The sequence below is a fragment of the Ovis canadensis genome, chromosome 11 (genome assembly GCF_042477335.2).
Source record: "Ovis canadensis isolate MfBH-ARS-UI-01 breed Bighorn chromosome 11, ARS-UI_OviCan_v2, whole genome shotgun sequence".
Taxonomy (NCBI): Eukaryota; Metazoa; Chordata; class Mammalia; order Artiodactyla; family Bovidae; genus Ovis; species Ovis canadensis.
Window position 1 is genome coordinate 59,825,790 of NC_091255.1, and position 14,271 is coordinate 59,840,060.

Here is a 14,271-nt window from a genome sequence, read left to right on the forward strand (position 1 = left end):
AGTGGAAACCTGACGGGACTCTGGTTGCAGGAACCTACTGGCCACAGCTGTCTTCACAGGACAGATGCAATGAGCTTCCCCACAACGGCCGGAGAGTGAGGACCACCAGACAGCGTCTGGTGACACAAGCCTAAGGCCCACGACACCATGAACAGCCATGCCTGAGGCCTCCCTAGGGACTTTCTTCGCTGAAGCCTGTGTCCATCTTCCCACGTCCTCAGGATAGGATGGAGGCCTGTGGGGCTCTTCCTCCACAAGGTGCCAGAGCACCTCCAAGGTCACCAGGTTGCCTGGAGCCAGGGCTTCTCGTGAGACACAGGACCATGAAAAAGACCACCAACCTGAGAGTCACTCCCTGGAGCTGAAGACTTAAGATTAATTGCTAAAGAAAGTCCTCTTGCTGCAGCACGTGGGGACATCTGGAGGCCTCTCCCAAGAGAGATGCAATTTGGGCTTAATTCTCAGAGGCAGATCCCCACCCTGCAATTCTGTCCCTCGTCCCAGGCAATCACCTAGGGCTGCCTGTAGTCCCATCACGAGGGGCCCCGCCCAGGCTCTACCCTAGGAAGCCCCCAAAGGGCTTCAGTCCCTGTTCCTTGGCCCAGGTTCCAAGGGTAAACTCTCAGTGAATGTCATTTCCTGCCCCTTCATCTTCCATCAAATTCCCCGACAACAAAGCTCCCACGGGAAGTGGGCCACGGGGAAAGAGAGATTAAATCCTGAGATTCGGATTCTTCCAGGGAGGAGAAGCAAAACTGGACATTTTATTCTTGCGTCTGTAATCAGCAAGGCCAAGGCCGGGTGTCCCCACTCTTCCCTTCTCTGCCAAGGCAAACACCACTCAGAACTGCAGCTGATATGACAGGGGCCAAAGCAAACAGCTGAGCTGTAGCTTGGGGTGACGCCGAGCAGGGCCACATCCCTGCCACTCTCCCACAAGTCACCAAACCAGGCACAGAGTTAGCAGTGTCCCCAGATAGGGTGCAGGACCAGCCAGACTGGCCGGGGTCTCCACACAGCAGCTTTGGCTGTGTCCTGAGCATGCCTTGAGTTGGCTGGATTCTGCCCAGCCAGTGTACCAAACTTACCCAACCTGTCCTGGCTCTGCTGTGGAACCCGAGCTCCCCAGTGACGAGCCACAAATCATACGGGAGCCGTACCACAGCCGCAGAGTGGCAGGGGAGCACCACCCACAAGCCCTCCTGTCCACTGGCCCCGCGGCCTCAACCGGCCAGGAGAATGTAAGACACCCAGCGCTGTGGACGCCCACTTCCCGATGTGTCTAACCTGAAAGTCCCTGGTCTCGGCCACACCTTCCAGTGGGAGCTCAGTCATCAGCTGACCAGTGAGCACAGAACGCAGACTAGCTTGCTGAACGTGTGCCCCAAACCCCCAAACACTCAGATCCTAATAGTTTTCTGCCAACAGATTTCACTCCAGACCTGCAAACACATCTTTGCTTCCTCCAGGAGCTGCTCCGCTGGAACAGCATGCCTGACTGCTCTAAGAGTTTTATTAAGACCGACCATGGGGTTCCCCAGAGCAAAGCCACGCCATGCACTCCCTCTTAATTCTGGCCATTAAAGTTCCTGTCTCATGGTTTTGGAGCAAAAGCAGGGAAAAGAGGGGGAAAAAGACCAAGACTGGCACTTCTCTTCCACCCTCTGCAATAATGAGCAAGTGGAAATGAAACTAATGACTAATAATTTAATAAATCTCCCTCCCTGACAACCATTTACAGAGCAACACGACCAAAAAGCGTATGCCACTGACTCAAGTGATACAAACATAAAAACACCAGAGGCTGTTCCTTTTACGTGCTGCTTCCTCATCAGTCTTCACTCCTGTTTACCAGCAGCTCCAACATGGCTTCAGAGCTGACTTAGTCCACCCTGACCCGGCCTCCAGATTCTTCCAGGTGACCTAGCTGCAACTTTAAAAACCTTTATTAGCAGCTGGGATTGACTGCGGCCGTGCTGGACTCCAGCTGAAAGCTAAGGGCCCATCAGAGGCCTCCCTCCGCGCGCAAAGAGGGCTTGGCAGGCCGCTGGCTAAGGAGGCACAGCGTAGTTGTTTAACACAATTAGAAACTGTTGCTCTGCCAGCGCGCTGCAATCCCACTCCGCCGCCATGAACCAGCCGCCGCCTAAATATCAACTCGAAACCCCTCGGCCCCCCGCGTAACCCCCAGACACAGTTTTGAAACAGAGCCTGGCTTTGTACGAAGCCCGCGTGGACCGCCCAGGGCACGACTCTCCCGCGAGGAAATGCTGCCGGGAACAGCCCTGAGCCTCCGGAGCCTGGCTCTGTGCTGGTGGGGGTGGGGGTCCAAACCGAGAAAATGGATGCTAAGAAACGGAAACTCGGGTGTCTGCCAACGTGCACACCGGCGCAAAACCGGCCCCGGGCGGGGGCGGCGAGGGTCCGGCGGGTTGCCGGCGCTCCGACACACACGCCCGCGTTCCGCACCGGGGGCTGAGAGCCGACTCCTCACACATCAGAAGCAGAGGCGGGCGCGCCAGCCTCCCACACAATTAGTCTTCTCCCTCCGCGGTTACATAAGATGACGGATTATCTGTCTACCCATCGAACCTGCCCGCGCGCGACCTCCCACCCGGCCACATCCACCGAGAAGGAGTTGTGGAAAGGGAAAGCCTGTTGAGAAAAAAGTGCCCCAGGCTTGCGTAACCGTGCCCGGCGGGGCCACCGCGGGGCGCAGGGCGACGGACAGCCGTGGCCCCAGACCCCGCAGACCTCGGACTCCGCAGTCCGCACCCCTACTCAACTCGGGTCCGAAGGCTCCGGCCCCCGCGCACGCGGAAGACGCACGGAAGGGCGCGCGGGGGCAGCGAGAAGCTGTTGGGGCAAGCGGACCCAAGCCAACCTCTGCCGGGCCGGCGCTGGGTCCCCGCGGCAGCGCCGGTTAGACCCCCGAGGGCCCAGGGACGGCCCGGGGAGGGCGCGAGGGCGCGTGTGGCACGTAGCTCACCTTGTAGACATTTTCCGTGAGCCGGTGCATCTCCTCCGAGCGAGACAGTGACATGGTGCTGGTCCGGCTGCACCACTGACCAAACGAGGGGCGCAAGTAGCGGCGACTGCGGAAGCGACGAGGAAACCCGACAAACAGCGTACGGAACCTGACCAGGAGCGCGGCGCCCCGCCGGCAGCCTCCTTTATAGTCGACCAGGCCCCGCCCCCTAGAGGCCCCGCCTCCCGTGCGCCCGCCCCCGCCGCACCCGGCTCACCACCCCCGGCCTCCCGCCCCCGCCCAGCCGCTGCTGCTAGGCAACCGACAGGCCCCGCCCCCCGCGCCGTCTTTCCCATTGGTGAATTCCGTAGACGGGGAAGGGGGCGGGGACAAGGGCGGGGTTTGTGGGCCGGCAGCAAGGAGCGATTGGTCCATGGCGCCGTCGATCGCGGGGGAGGAGGCGGAGGCGCGGCGCGGGCTGGGGCCCTGGGAACAGCCTGGGGGGCCGGGGCGACAGCAGTGCTGGGGGCGGGGAGGCGGGGGCGGGGTGGCGCAGGAAGAAGGGAGCAGAAACCGGGTGGGGGCGGAACGCCGGCCGCGAACGCGCGTGGGGGAGGCACTCCGCAAAGTGGCGAGTCAGGGTGGCCGGGTCCTGGGCGCCGCTCCCCCGAAAGCGGTCGGGATCAGGGTCCGCACTGGGCAACGGAGGTCCCTGAACGCTCGGACACTTCCTGGGGAAGGGGGAGGGGGCAAGGGTACGGACTTGGTGAAGGAGGGTGAGAGGCTGGCGTGCTGTCCCAAGGGTCCAGCCTCTACCGGGCACTTTCGGAGGTAAGTCTGGTGGGTGGCTGCGACCCTTGGGCCGGCTCTTCCGGGGAGGAAGGACGCTGAAACGGGTCTCAGGGGAGGGAGGACCCTGGGGAAGACCCTAGAGAGGGGTGGACCAGGGGAAAAGACCCTGGGAGGGGTGCATCGTGAGCGGGGCGGTGGCGGGGGGGGGGGTGCCCTTGGGGCTGGCATTCTAGGGAGGACAGAGCCCTGGGTTGCAGAGAAGGACTCTGCGGAGAGGGGTTTTGGGGGTGCAGATTCTGGAAGGGGTGGAGGAGGGATGGGGAAAGGATCCTGTGGTGAGGATTGAGGGGCGCTCAGAGAAAGAGGACCCTCGTGATGGTGGCAGAAGATCTTCCTTGAGGGGTAGTTTCCCTGGGGAGAGGAGACTCAGGGAAGGGGAGGGGCAGGGAAGAGGGAGGTGGGGTTGGGGGTAGGGAGGTGGGGAGAGGGAAAACCTGGGGGAGGGTGAACCTTCCTGGATGGAAGAGATGGGATCGGAGATGTCTGATTTTTGAAAGCAATTCCTGGGAGGTTCTGCTGAGGAAGTGGACTAAGTTGGCACAGAGGGTTCCTGGTACAATTCCTTTGGGGAAATATTTACATAAATTAGACTAACATAGAGAAATTATTTGCTTTACCTTGTAAAACACCAGATCTAAGTGTTTCTCTTTAATTAAACCTGACACTCTCCACCAGCACCACCAGCATCCCATCCCTGGACAGTCATCCCTTCAAGAGCAGGTGCCCAAGAGACAGAACCCCCAAGATGGCTGGAGGACTCCAGAAGACAGCAGGGGCTGAGACAGGTTTTTTTCCATGGGGTCATTAACCGGAATCAACTACGCTCTGCTTCACATGGATTCAAAGAAAATGGAAGGGATATTCAGGAAGCATTTGCCTTCCCTCCTAACCTCAGAGCCTTCGTTCACAGAGATACTTCTTGGTTTAATTTCCTTTCAACACCAGCGCCAGTTTCTTCCTTTTTATTGCTTTCAGTGTTTTAAGGTAGATTTCAGTGTAGTATGTAATTTCTGGGATTCTTTTGGTTGCAAGTAACAGAAAGCCGGCTCAAACTGGCTCCAACAATGAGGGTGTTGTTGACTCACGTGTCAGAAGTCAGGCCTGTCTTCCTCCCCCAGCTCCCTTTCCTCCAGGCCAGCTAGAGGCAGCTTCCATCCTTCCCACCCCAAGACTGATGTGCATTGACCTGTATGAGGTCACAGGCCCATGAGGAGCCAGGTGGGTACAGAGCAAGAGCTGTTGCTCATCCAAAGGGCCCAGAGTGGCCAGGACGAGGAGAATGGTGGGGGGAGGCTGGCCGGTGAAGACAGGGTCTCAGTGCTCTGGGAGGGGAATTAGCCTGGGGAGAATTCTCTGGGCTGTCTGCTCCCATCAGTCACGAGACAGCAGAGGAAGGAGAGGGGCGTTCCAGAAAAGCTTCCATGGCCCCGAGCCCCACCCTACCCCACCCCCTAGAAGATCCTAGTCTTGATCGCCCTCCTTCTGCCCAACTGGATGCTCGCGTTTGGTGGCAGCTGAGACAGGAGGGCTAATCGCCTCACTTTGGGCCTGCACACTCCAGCTGACATCTGGGCAGGAGATGAACAGCTGAGAGGGAAGCCATCATTCAGAAGAGCATTCACTGAGCACCTGGGGCAAGTGAAAATAAGCATATCCAGCCAAATGGCATTGAGAATGTGGGGCCGATGGCAGATGCAGGGCAGGACTGGAAAGGGGCTTACACCTGGTCCTGGAGAATTGCAGTGAGAAAGTCTGCCCCCTGCTGGGCAGCTTCCTTTCCCCCGCCCATCCTCCAACCACCAGTCTACTGGGGTGCCTGGGCCTGCATGCTGACCCCTTCAGCAGCGAGGAGGTCTGAGCCACAGGCCAGGAGCCCACCAGTGATCCCTGAGGCCTTTCTTACTTAGGTGGGAGCCCTTTCAGACGGCAGCAGTGTCTGAGCGGGGCTGAGCAGTGCCCAGGGCTAGGGGTGGGCTGGGTGCTGAGGTGGTCCCCGTGCCACTCCTGGGAGTCAGAGGGGCCCGCTTAGGGTCAGAGCCACCTCTCTTCAAGACCAGCAAGTCATTGCCATGATGGAGAGGCTCTGCTTGTCTCACTGGCCCTGCAAGGACTAGCGGCAGGGCCAGCACCCCAAGCCCCCTGCCCTCGCCCAGACCAGGGGGTTGTTCTCCCTGCACTATTTAGGGGGGGGTAGTGGGCAGTGGCTTTCTATAGATGAGCAGCTCATCACGAGTCCCTGAGAAAGCAGATGGGCTGGAATCTGCCCACTGCTGGTCTCCCTGTCACTTCTGCCTGCCTGTCCTCACCTCTATGGGCCAAGCAACCAGAGAAGTGTGTAGCCATGGCGACCTGCAGCACCCCACCTCTGAACCTGAAGTCCCCCCATCCCCGGCACCGGTGATGGGGCCTCGCGCACATTGGGTGCCGAGCCAGGGTCAGCGGCAAGACTCTGACCACGTGGTGCTGCCGACGCTGACCCTGGGTCAGCTGACCCCAGCACGGGTGGCCCAGGAGAAAAAGGTTGGAAGCAGGGAGAATCAAAGTGCATCTCTTCATCAGCTTATTTTTAGTCGCGTTATGTAAGTGGCTTCATCTCAACGTCACGTAGGGAGGGGGGGTCTCAGATTTAATTACAGGATGACAGCCTCTGCTTTTCAAGCAAGCTGTTCTCCTGGCAAGGCAGACACAAGGATCTGTGATTTTTTGCTAAACAGAAGGAGCCCTTTCTGAGGTGACCGCAAAACTTTCAGGGTTTTCACCACCATCTCTCTCTCTCTGACCAGCCCAACCGGGTTTCTGCGGAGCTTGGCCTAAGGGGGTGGCAGTGTGTCTCAGATCACAGGGAAATTTCGTGCCTGTCAAGGGAGCTGTTTCTCCACCACCCTCTCCTGGCAGCCTCCCCGTCTCTCTAAGAGAAGGATCCACCCAATCAGAACTCCTCTTCCTTTTCTCCTTCCTGGATTAGAGCACTTGTAATCGGCAACCAGAAAGTTCCAGAGCAGGAGAGAGAGGAGGCGTGGACACTGTCGCGTCTTCCCATCCTCTCTGGCCCTTTCTGCCTCCCCCCTCTATGCCAGGGCTCTATGACGGGGCAGGGCTACCAGGCCGGACTGTCCAAATTGTGTCCAGAGGACTGGTTTCTTGGTCCTCAGCCCACATTCTTCACACTGTCAGCGTTGTCAGCAAGAAGGCGTAGGGGTGCCTGGAGCCGGAAGCTCCGGGCGGGTGTGGTGGGGGAGGCCTGTGTCCTGCCAGCAGGAAGTTCACCTCAGCGGCCTCCAGCACACCATGGCCTAGTACGGCTGCGGCAGGGCCACGTCGCCTGCCACGGGGTGAAGCTTGGTGTCTACCTGGGACTGGTAAGGGCGTGGGCACAGACTTGGGAAGCCCCGTGATGGCCTTGGGAGCCTGGGCAGTAGGTTCCGCATGGGCAGGCTACCTGGGCAGGGTGTCGGAGGAGCTGAGGTGTAGATGGCAGAAGAAGCCTGGCACCAAGAACCATGCCTGGCACATGGCAAGTGGTCAGTGTGTCTTAGAGATCGCCATCATCAGTGGTCAGAAGGGACCTTCCAGAGAGCACTCAAGCGCCCATGGGTGCTGCCCCCTCTAGTGGTGCTGCCGGAGATACCCAGCCTTGGTGTGGGCTGCAAGGCGACTTCCAGGAAACACGGGTGCCAGGAGCCACTGCCGAGCACACTGCAGCCAGGTGAGCCAGGCCATGTCTTCAGGGTGAGCCATGGGACTAGACACGGCCTTGACGTGCTGGGAAAGGCGGCACTCCTCCCCAGACCCGTCATCCCAGGCTTATCAGGAGAAACGTCACCAATCTCAGCAGAGGGACAGTCTGCAGACCCCCATCCAGCACGCTGCCCAAACCAGGGAAGTCTGAGCCCTTCGGGGCCAAGAGGAGCCCAAGAAGATGTGATGACCAAATGTCATCTGGGATCCGGGTTGGGTGCTGGAGCAGCAAGAAGACACCAGATGAAAGCTAAGAAAACCTTAATAAAGTCCAGACTCTAGTGAACGACAGTGAGTCCACGTTGGTCTGTTAACTGTAGCAAACACATCACAGCGACAAGAGATGTTAACAGGGCGGGGCGGGGGGATCTCTTAGGTGTGGGCTACCTTTGCAGTAACTGTGTAAATCTAAACAGTCCTAACATGTAAAGTTTACTCATGGGGGGCACCCATGGCCTTGGCACAAGCCTCCATTTGGCCTTCGGGTCTGAAGGAGGGGCCTGGACCTCAGCCCGGAATCCAGTGTCTGTGGGTTCAGTGGGCAGAGCAGTGGCCCTGTCCCCACAGAGTGCCCCAGGTGCACTCTGCCACCTGCTGCATGACGCCCGTGCAGGAGGCTTGGCCTGGGGTTGGGGGGGGGGGGCAGCGCGTGGGCCTGGCTGATGGCCAATCTCCTGCCTCCTCCCTCCTCCCCAGACTTTTACTGAGATTTGCTCTTCCCTCAAAACCCGCCCCCCCTTGACCTGAACGTGGCTCAGAGGCTTTCGTCTCTCCGACCAAAATGTTGGCTGCAGACAGCACAGGCTTTACTCTGCCTCCAGGGATGGGTGACATTGCTCTTTCTGCCCTCGGAGGGACCTCTGAGCCGGGCCTTGCCTGGGAGGAGACGCCTGGTGCACAAGGGTCCTCTCCCCTCTCCGAGGAGGTGGTGAAGTGGTTCAGGTGCAGGTGGCCTCCCATGTCCTTCCTAGTTCAGCTTTAACCCTCTTATCGAGGCAGCGTAAAAAGTTCCCAGAGCTTCCTTACTGGCCAGGTCGGGAGGGGCCCGCAGGGGCCTCCACTGAGGGGCCCGGGGAGGTGCTGCCCTGTCCCCGCCTGGGTGGGGAGAGGTTCCCCAGCAACGGGCCCTCTTACATAATCCAGCGCATCGGCGTGACTCCAGGTGCCCGTGGGAGGCAGCGTGGGGGTGAGCGCAGGGGCGAGGACGAGTCTCAGAGTTTCACTCGGTGTTTCTCCCCCTCTTATTACATTTCAGCGTCATCCTGCGTCTGCCAGCTCGGTCACCCACTTGCTCGTTAGAATATATTAACTGACAACGTGGATTTAAATAACTCGGGCAGAGCCCCCAGACCTGGGCCTCCCGCACCGGCCCAGGTGAGGCAGGAGGGCTGGGGCGGAGGCAGGATGCCGGGGCGAGCGGCCTGCTTGGGCCTCGGGTCCAGAGCTGATGGGGCGGACTGGGAAGGGCAGCCCAAGCTCAGGGGCAGGGTCGGGTGGGCAGGGAGGAGCTAAAGGCAGGCAGCAGGGGACCCCTCCCCCCAGTCTCAGGCACACTCACCATCTTCTGTGCAAACCCAGCTTGTGACAGAATTCTCTGAGCAGGGGGACTGGAAGCTAAGGAAGCCAACGATGGCCCTCACGCAAGCCCCCTTGGTCAAAAGAACACAGTGTATTAGGCGAGGAGGCCAGAGGTGAGTGACCTAAGGGCTGAGCACCCAGCCGGGCCGCCCCAGGCATACTGGCTCTTGGTGGCCACTCAACTTCATGGGAAAGATGAGGCAAGAGGCTGGCTTCACCCTCAATATCATTATTTCATTTCCCTCTGAAACGCAGTCTTTGTTTTCTTATCCCTTGTAAGTGATCTCAAAGGTAAGTTCGGAGTGGAGAGGAGAAAGTCTGTTGTCTGGAACGTGAACTTAGAGGACATTCTGAAAAACAAGGCTGGACGTGTCCTCGCGGGTTCTTCCTGGAGGGAGGGTGGCCCTGGGCCTGCAGTGTCGGCTCCCGGCGCTGCCAGCGAAGCCCAGACACCGCCTCGCGTGCGCAGATGGCTTCCCTGCCCAGGCGGCTGCTTCTAATTTCAGCTGCTGGAGGCTCTGCGCGCTCTCTCTCTCTTTTTTTAAATCCCATGTTTATTTAAAGCCAGATTTTAAAATGTTGTCTTCAGCCCTGAAACCTGACTTTTTCTTCTTGCTGCAGATCCTAAAACCCCACTTAGGGTCCCACAGCTCCCAGAGGAGGAGCTCTGCGGCCGACTTGGGTGGGTCTGTGGGTCAGCCGGTCAGTGGGACAGAGCCCCCCTCCCCGCTGTCCAGCACTGTGGCATTTGGACAACTGGCAGATGTTTTCCTATCAGGGCAGTCTCATGTGGTGTCGACACAGCCAGAACATGGGCACCTCTCCGCCCCTGGACGTCCTGGGTTCTCAAATGTGTGAGAAGTGGTGTGCGATCTCGGGAGAGGAGCACGACCCCCATGATGCCAGGTGTTCCCAGGAGATGGGAGTCTGGAACCACCCACCTCGTCTCCCCATCTAGGCCCCGTGGCAGCGGGACCTGTCTGGTCTAGGTGTGTCCCCTGGAGGTGGGAAGGGACCAGATGGGCGGTTCCTACCTGGGGAGGGGTGTGGTGGGCAGCAGCTGCCAGTCGGTAGTTTGTGGGCTCCTCTCCCATCTCTGCTATCTCTGGCACCCAGGTCTCCCCATTTCTCTTGTACCTGGGAACCAAGGACATTGAGGGGGGCACTCCCTGTTCTGACTGTGTAGACACCACACCAGACGGCTCAGATAAGAAAGCATCAGTTCACTGTCTGCAGGTTGGTTTGCACAGTGTGGGACAGCTGATGCTGAACAATGGGAGGCTCTGTCCCACGGGCAAGGTGACCCACTGACCCACCCGAATGGTGGTGGGCACTCGAGAAACGGGAGGTCCCGTCCTTTTTAGTGTAACCACTTCATCTGCTTCTGTGGCTCACTCCAGTATGTCCTAGAGGAACTGTAATGAAACTGGACAGTGAGAGGCCAAAATCAGTCAGGGGGCCAGGCTGGGCTCTGGGGGCCTGCGGGGTGGTGGGGCAGGTGCTGGCTGGATACTTGTGAGGACTGAGTTTACTCGTCTGATCACAAGCTCCTACAGCAAGAGAGAGGCTGAGAGCAGAGAGGCTGGGGTCTTTTGAGAACTGTGATGTCCCGAGTCCAGTCTGCAGTGAAAGCCACAGGACTGCCCAGGTGGCTGGGAGGCTGGGTGATCCAGTGAAGACTGATCTGAGCTGATGCTGGCTGCAGGGCCACGGTGGAGCACCCCGTTCCTGTCTGGAACCAGGGAGTTGTCTGGACGGCAATCAAAGCTGCCGCCCAGGCTGTCACAGCCTCAGGAAGCGTGTAGTATTTTGGAATTTCTTCATTGATAGGTCTGGTCAGAAAGTAATAGGATTTTGAAAAAAATTATTTTAGTGTCAAGCTTGAGAATATCATTTGCCCTGTCAGGCTCTTTTTCTTTTTTTCTCAAAAATCAGAAGAAACATTATCTTCGTAGAGGTTCATGGAAAACTTCAGCTGTTGCCTAGCTGTCCAAACAAAAAGATGATTCCATCTATGGGGGAAAAACAATTTAAACGAATCCAGGTGACCTTTAACCCACAGTCCAATCAGACATCGGCTCCTGACCTTTGCAGTGTCGCTCTGTTGCTGGCAGAAACAGGGCCCCTGCAGAGATCTGGCAGCTCAGCCCCTGGAACCTGCTGCTAATTCTCACCCAGATTTTGAGGTTTTCTCTGCAGCTGCAGGAGCCGAGTCCTTTGTGCAGCCTCAGGCCTTGGTTTTCAGAGACCCTGGGCTTGGAGATGTTAGATTCGGTTGTAATTTTCCCTCATTCCTTGGCTTATAGATTTCCCACTGGGAAAATCCCAGAGACCTTGATTCCACCTCAGGTGAAGTCAAAGCCGAGGCTCCCCACCGGGCACAGGCTCCTGCTGGAAAGCTGTGGGCTTGTGGTGCAGTGGAAAGCTGAGGTGGTGCTTTGCAAGCTGTTTCAGGCAGATGGGGTCTCATGCGATGTCAGCTGCAGGAGCACGGCCCTGTGGTGCTTTGCAGGACAGACTCTGGCTTTCAGTCTCCCTGCCTGGCGTCTGGAGCTCAGCCTCCTCTGAGTTAGGCAGAGAGGACCGAGGACGCAGCCACACTCGTGGGCGACGTGACCCCAGCATCTTGGCTCCTGGTCTGCAGAGGACATGGGGTGCTGGCGGGGCTGCTGGGCAGGGACACCACATCGGGGAGCCTCCGCTGCCACCTGGTGGACAGACACATGGCGGGCGATGAGCCGCATGGCAGGCGCAGAGAGTGGTGGCCCAGCCAGCCAGGTGGATGGGCTGCAGGGGGCGGAGGTGATAGGGTGGGACTGTCCAGGCTGGGGCAGTGATCTTGATCTCGTGCTTGCCCCTGAGTCTGGGTAGTCAGCAGGCGGCCCTCAGGGCACCGGCTCCGTGGGACCTGAACTCTCCTGAGATGCATTCTCAGACGGAGAGGAGTACCATCCTGCCAGGACCCAGCAGCGAAGAAAAGACGGTGCCTGGGAGAGGCTGCCTGGAACCTGCAGAGGGAAGCTGGGACTGCAGACCGCTGGCCATTTTCACTCTGTGAGGAAACTGTTTGCTGTGATGCTGATTTTCAAAGGGCCCCATGACATCCTTTTTGAGAAAATGGGGATAAAACTTAGCATAAAATCACCCATTTTAAAGTATACAATCCTGGGGTACTCTTTCTGCCCCCTTCTGATGCCTATGTCAGAAGCTTTCTCTATCTCCTTTATACTTTAATAAAACTTTATTACACACACACACACAAAAATAAAGTATACAATCCTGTCCACTTTAGTGGTGTTTAGTGCCCTCACACTATTGTGCAGCTTGTCTTCTCTATGGCTTCTCACTTTATGCTTTTCATCAGCAGCGCACCAGGATTCCACTTCCTCCACATCCTCACCAACCACTGTTATTTTCTGTTTGTTATTATCATTTTTTAAAATTCTAACCTTGTCTTATTGGGTGCAACACGGTGCTCACTGTGGTTTTGACTTGAATTTCCCCAATCCCTAATTGAATGTCTTTTCATGTGGATAACATTCTGTTTATTTCGTACGTATTTATTTTTACTTTTTATGTTCTTTAAGAATTATTTTTGGAGTTAGTGGCTTTACAGTGTTGTCTTACTTTGTTATTGCTTTGCCACTCAGTTGCAGCCTACTCTTCCGCAGCCTCCATGGACTGACGCCTGACAGGCTCCTCTGTCCATGGGATTTCCCCAGATAAGACTCCTGGACTGGGCTGCCATTTCCCTGACCAGGGGATCTTTCCGAACCAGGGATGGGACCCGTGTCTCCTGCCTTGCAGGATGATTCTTTACCACTGAGCCACCTGGGACGCTTCTGTACAGCAAAGCCAATCAGTTGTATGTACACATATACCCAGTTTTTAGATTTCCTTCCCACTGAGGTCACCACAGATCGCTGAATAGAGTTCCCTGTGATAAACAGGAGGTTCTCATAAGTTACCTAGATTATATAAAGTAGTATATATATTGGCATCATTTTTAAAAGGAACCAGGCTTTTGAAGAATTTCAGCAGCTTTACCTCAGAACTCTGTCAGGGCAGTGAGCCTGGGAGGGGCTCCCTTGTTCCCCCCAGTCAGCTGTGTCTTCCAACTGGGCCGAGCACCAGAAGCCTCAAGGCCCACCAAAACTAATTCTATGAGTTGAGCAATTCCTGTGTGCCTTTAAGATGAAACCCGTGGTGTGATGAGGGTAGAGCGTGGACTGAGGGCTCCTGAGTGGACCCGTATCAGAGAGGTCTGTAAGAAGGCCCTATGGCCCCCACCCTTGGCCATGTGGAGTGAGTGGAAGTCCTGACCGGCTGCCTGCAGACGCCTTGGGTGGGAGCCCAGACCGTCCATGATCCTGGCAGGACTGTGATGCCAGGTGGTGGCCCAGAGCCAGGGAGTCAGGCTCAGAAACCTGCCAAGGCCTCTGACCACCAGCCCTCAGGACGGGAGGGGCGGGACTGGGCATTCATCAGCCTCATCGAACTGGGGCATGGGCTGGGAGTGGCTTTCCCAAGGCCACGCAGCTGGGGAGGAGGACTCAGAGCTGCCCCACCTGGGGCACAGGCAGCTACACCTGCCAGTCCTGGTGGGCAAGAGCCTCAGAAACTTCAGCAGAAATGGGCTTTGTTGAAAGGAGATCGGGTAGATTACTGGTTGAAACTCTGAAGAGCCATCTGAGCCAGGCCTGGCCCGAGGACCACCTACCTATCAAACAGGCCGAGCTGGCCCAGCAGCCCCTGACCCTGGGCTGCTGCTGTTGCTGCACCCCCACACCAGGCACCACGCTCTCCCTGTCTCTCCAGACCCCTCCCATCCTCTGGCGGCCCCAAACCCCCATACTGAGGGGCCCCCAACCTGGAAAGGGGATCTGACATCTGCTGTGCCAACAACTGGCTCCTGAAACCCTCCCTCCTCTGCCCTCTGGCCCTGCACCCTACAGAGCTTCCAAGATCACACTTGAGGACACGCACATCGACTCAGGCAAATGTTTTTAATTCTGGAGACCCCTAGAGGCCCTGACCTTCCTCAATAAGCCCCAGTCTTCTTCAGCTGCTCATCAAAGGGAGCCTGAGCCTGAAGGTTTCCCGTGAAGGGCTGGCAGTATCGACAGGCCTAAGAA

The 14,271-nt window shown here is 57.5% G+C and overlaps 1 protein-coding gene and 2 long non-coding RNA genes across 8 annotated transcripts in view; 2 read left to right on the top strand and 1 right to left on the bottom strand.

The window, feature by feature from the left end:
* The window catches only part of BAIAP2 (BAR/IMD domain containing adaptor protein 2), a 63,932-nt gene extending 60,766 nt beyond the window's left edge, over positions 1–3,166 (bottom strand). For 5 of the 6 annotated variants that reach the window (XR_011247187.1, XR_011247186.1, XM_069543823.1 and 2 more), the window contains exon 1: positions 2,990–3,143. Coding sequence is in view for 4 of the 6 variants with exons in the window: in XM_069543823.1 (XP_069399924.1) it covers positions 2,990–3,043 (54 nt within the window). In the remaining 2 variants the exon portion in view is untranslated. Of the gene's footprint in view, positions 1–2,989 lie in introns of all 6 variants that reach the window. The other variant, XM_069543824.1, reaches the window with a different exon arrangement.
* A 420-nt stretch (positions 3,167–3,586) lies between these two features.
* LOC138415340 (uncharacterized) lies at positions 3,587–4,781 on the top strand. Its single transcript, XR_011247190.1, has 2 exons — positions 3,587–3,799; positions 4,496–4,781. It is a non-coding gene; the product is annotated as an uncharacterized lncRNA (long non-coding RNA).
* Positions 4,782–9,757: 4,976 nt separating this feature from the next.
* LOC138415339 (uncharacterized) lies at positions 9,758–12,422 on the top strand. Its single transcript, XR_011247189.1, has 3 exons — positions 9,758–10,125; positions 10,253–10,372; positions 11,649–12,422. It is a non-coding gene; the product is annotated as an uncharacterized lncRNA (long non-coding RNA).
* Positions 12,423–14,271: the final 1,849 nt, after the last annotated feature.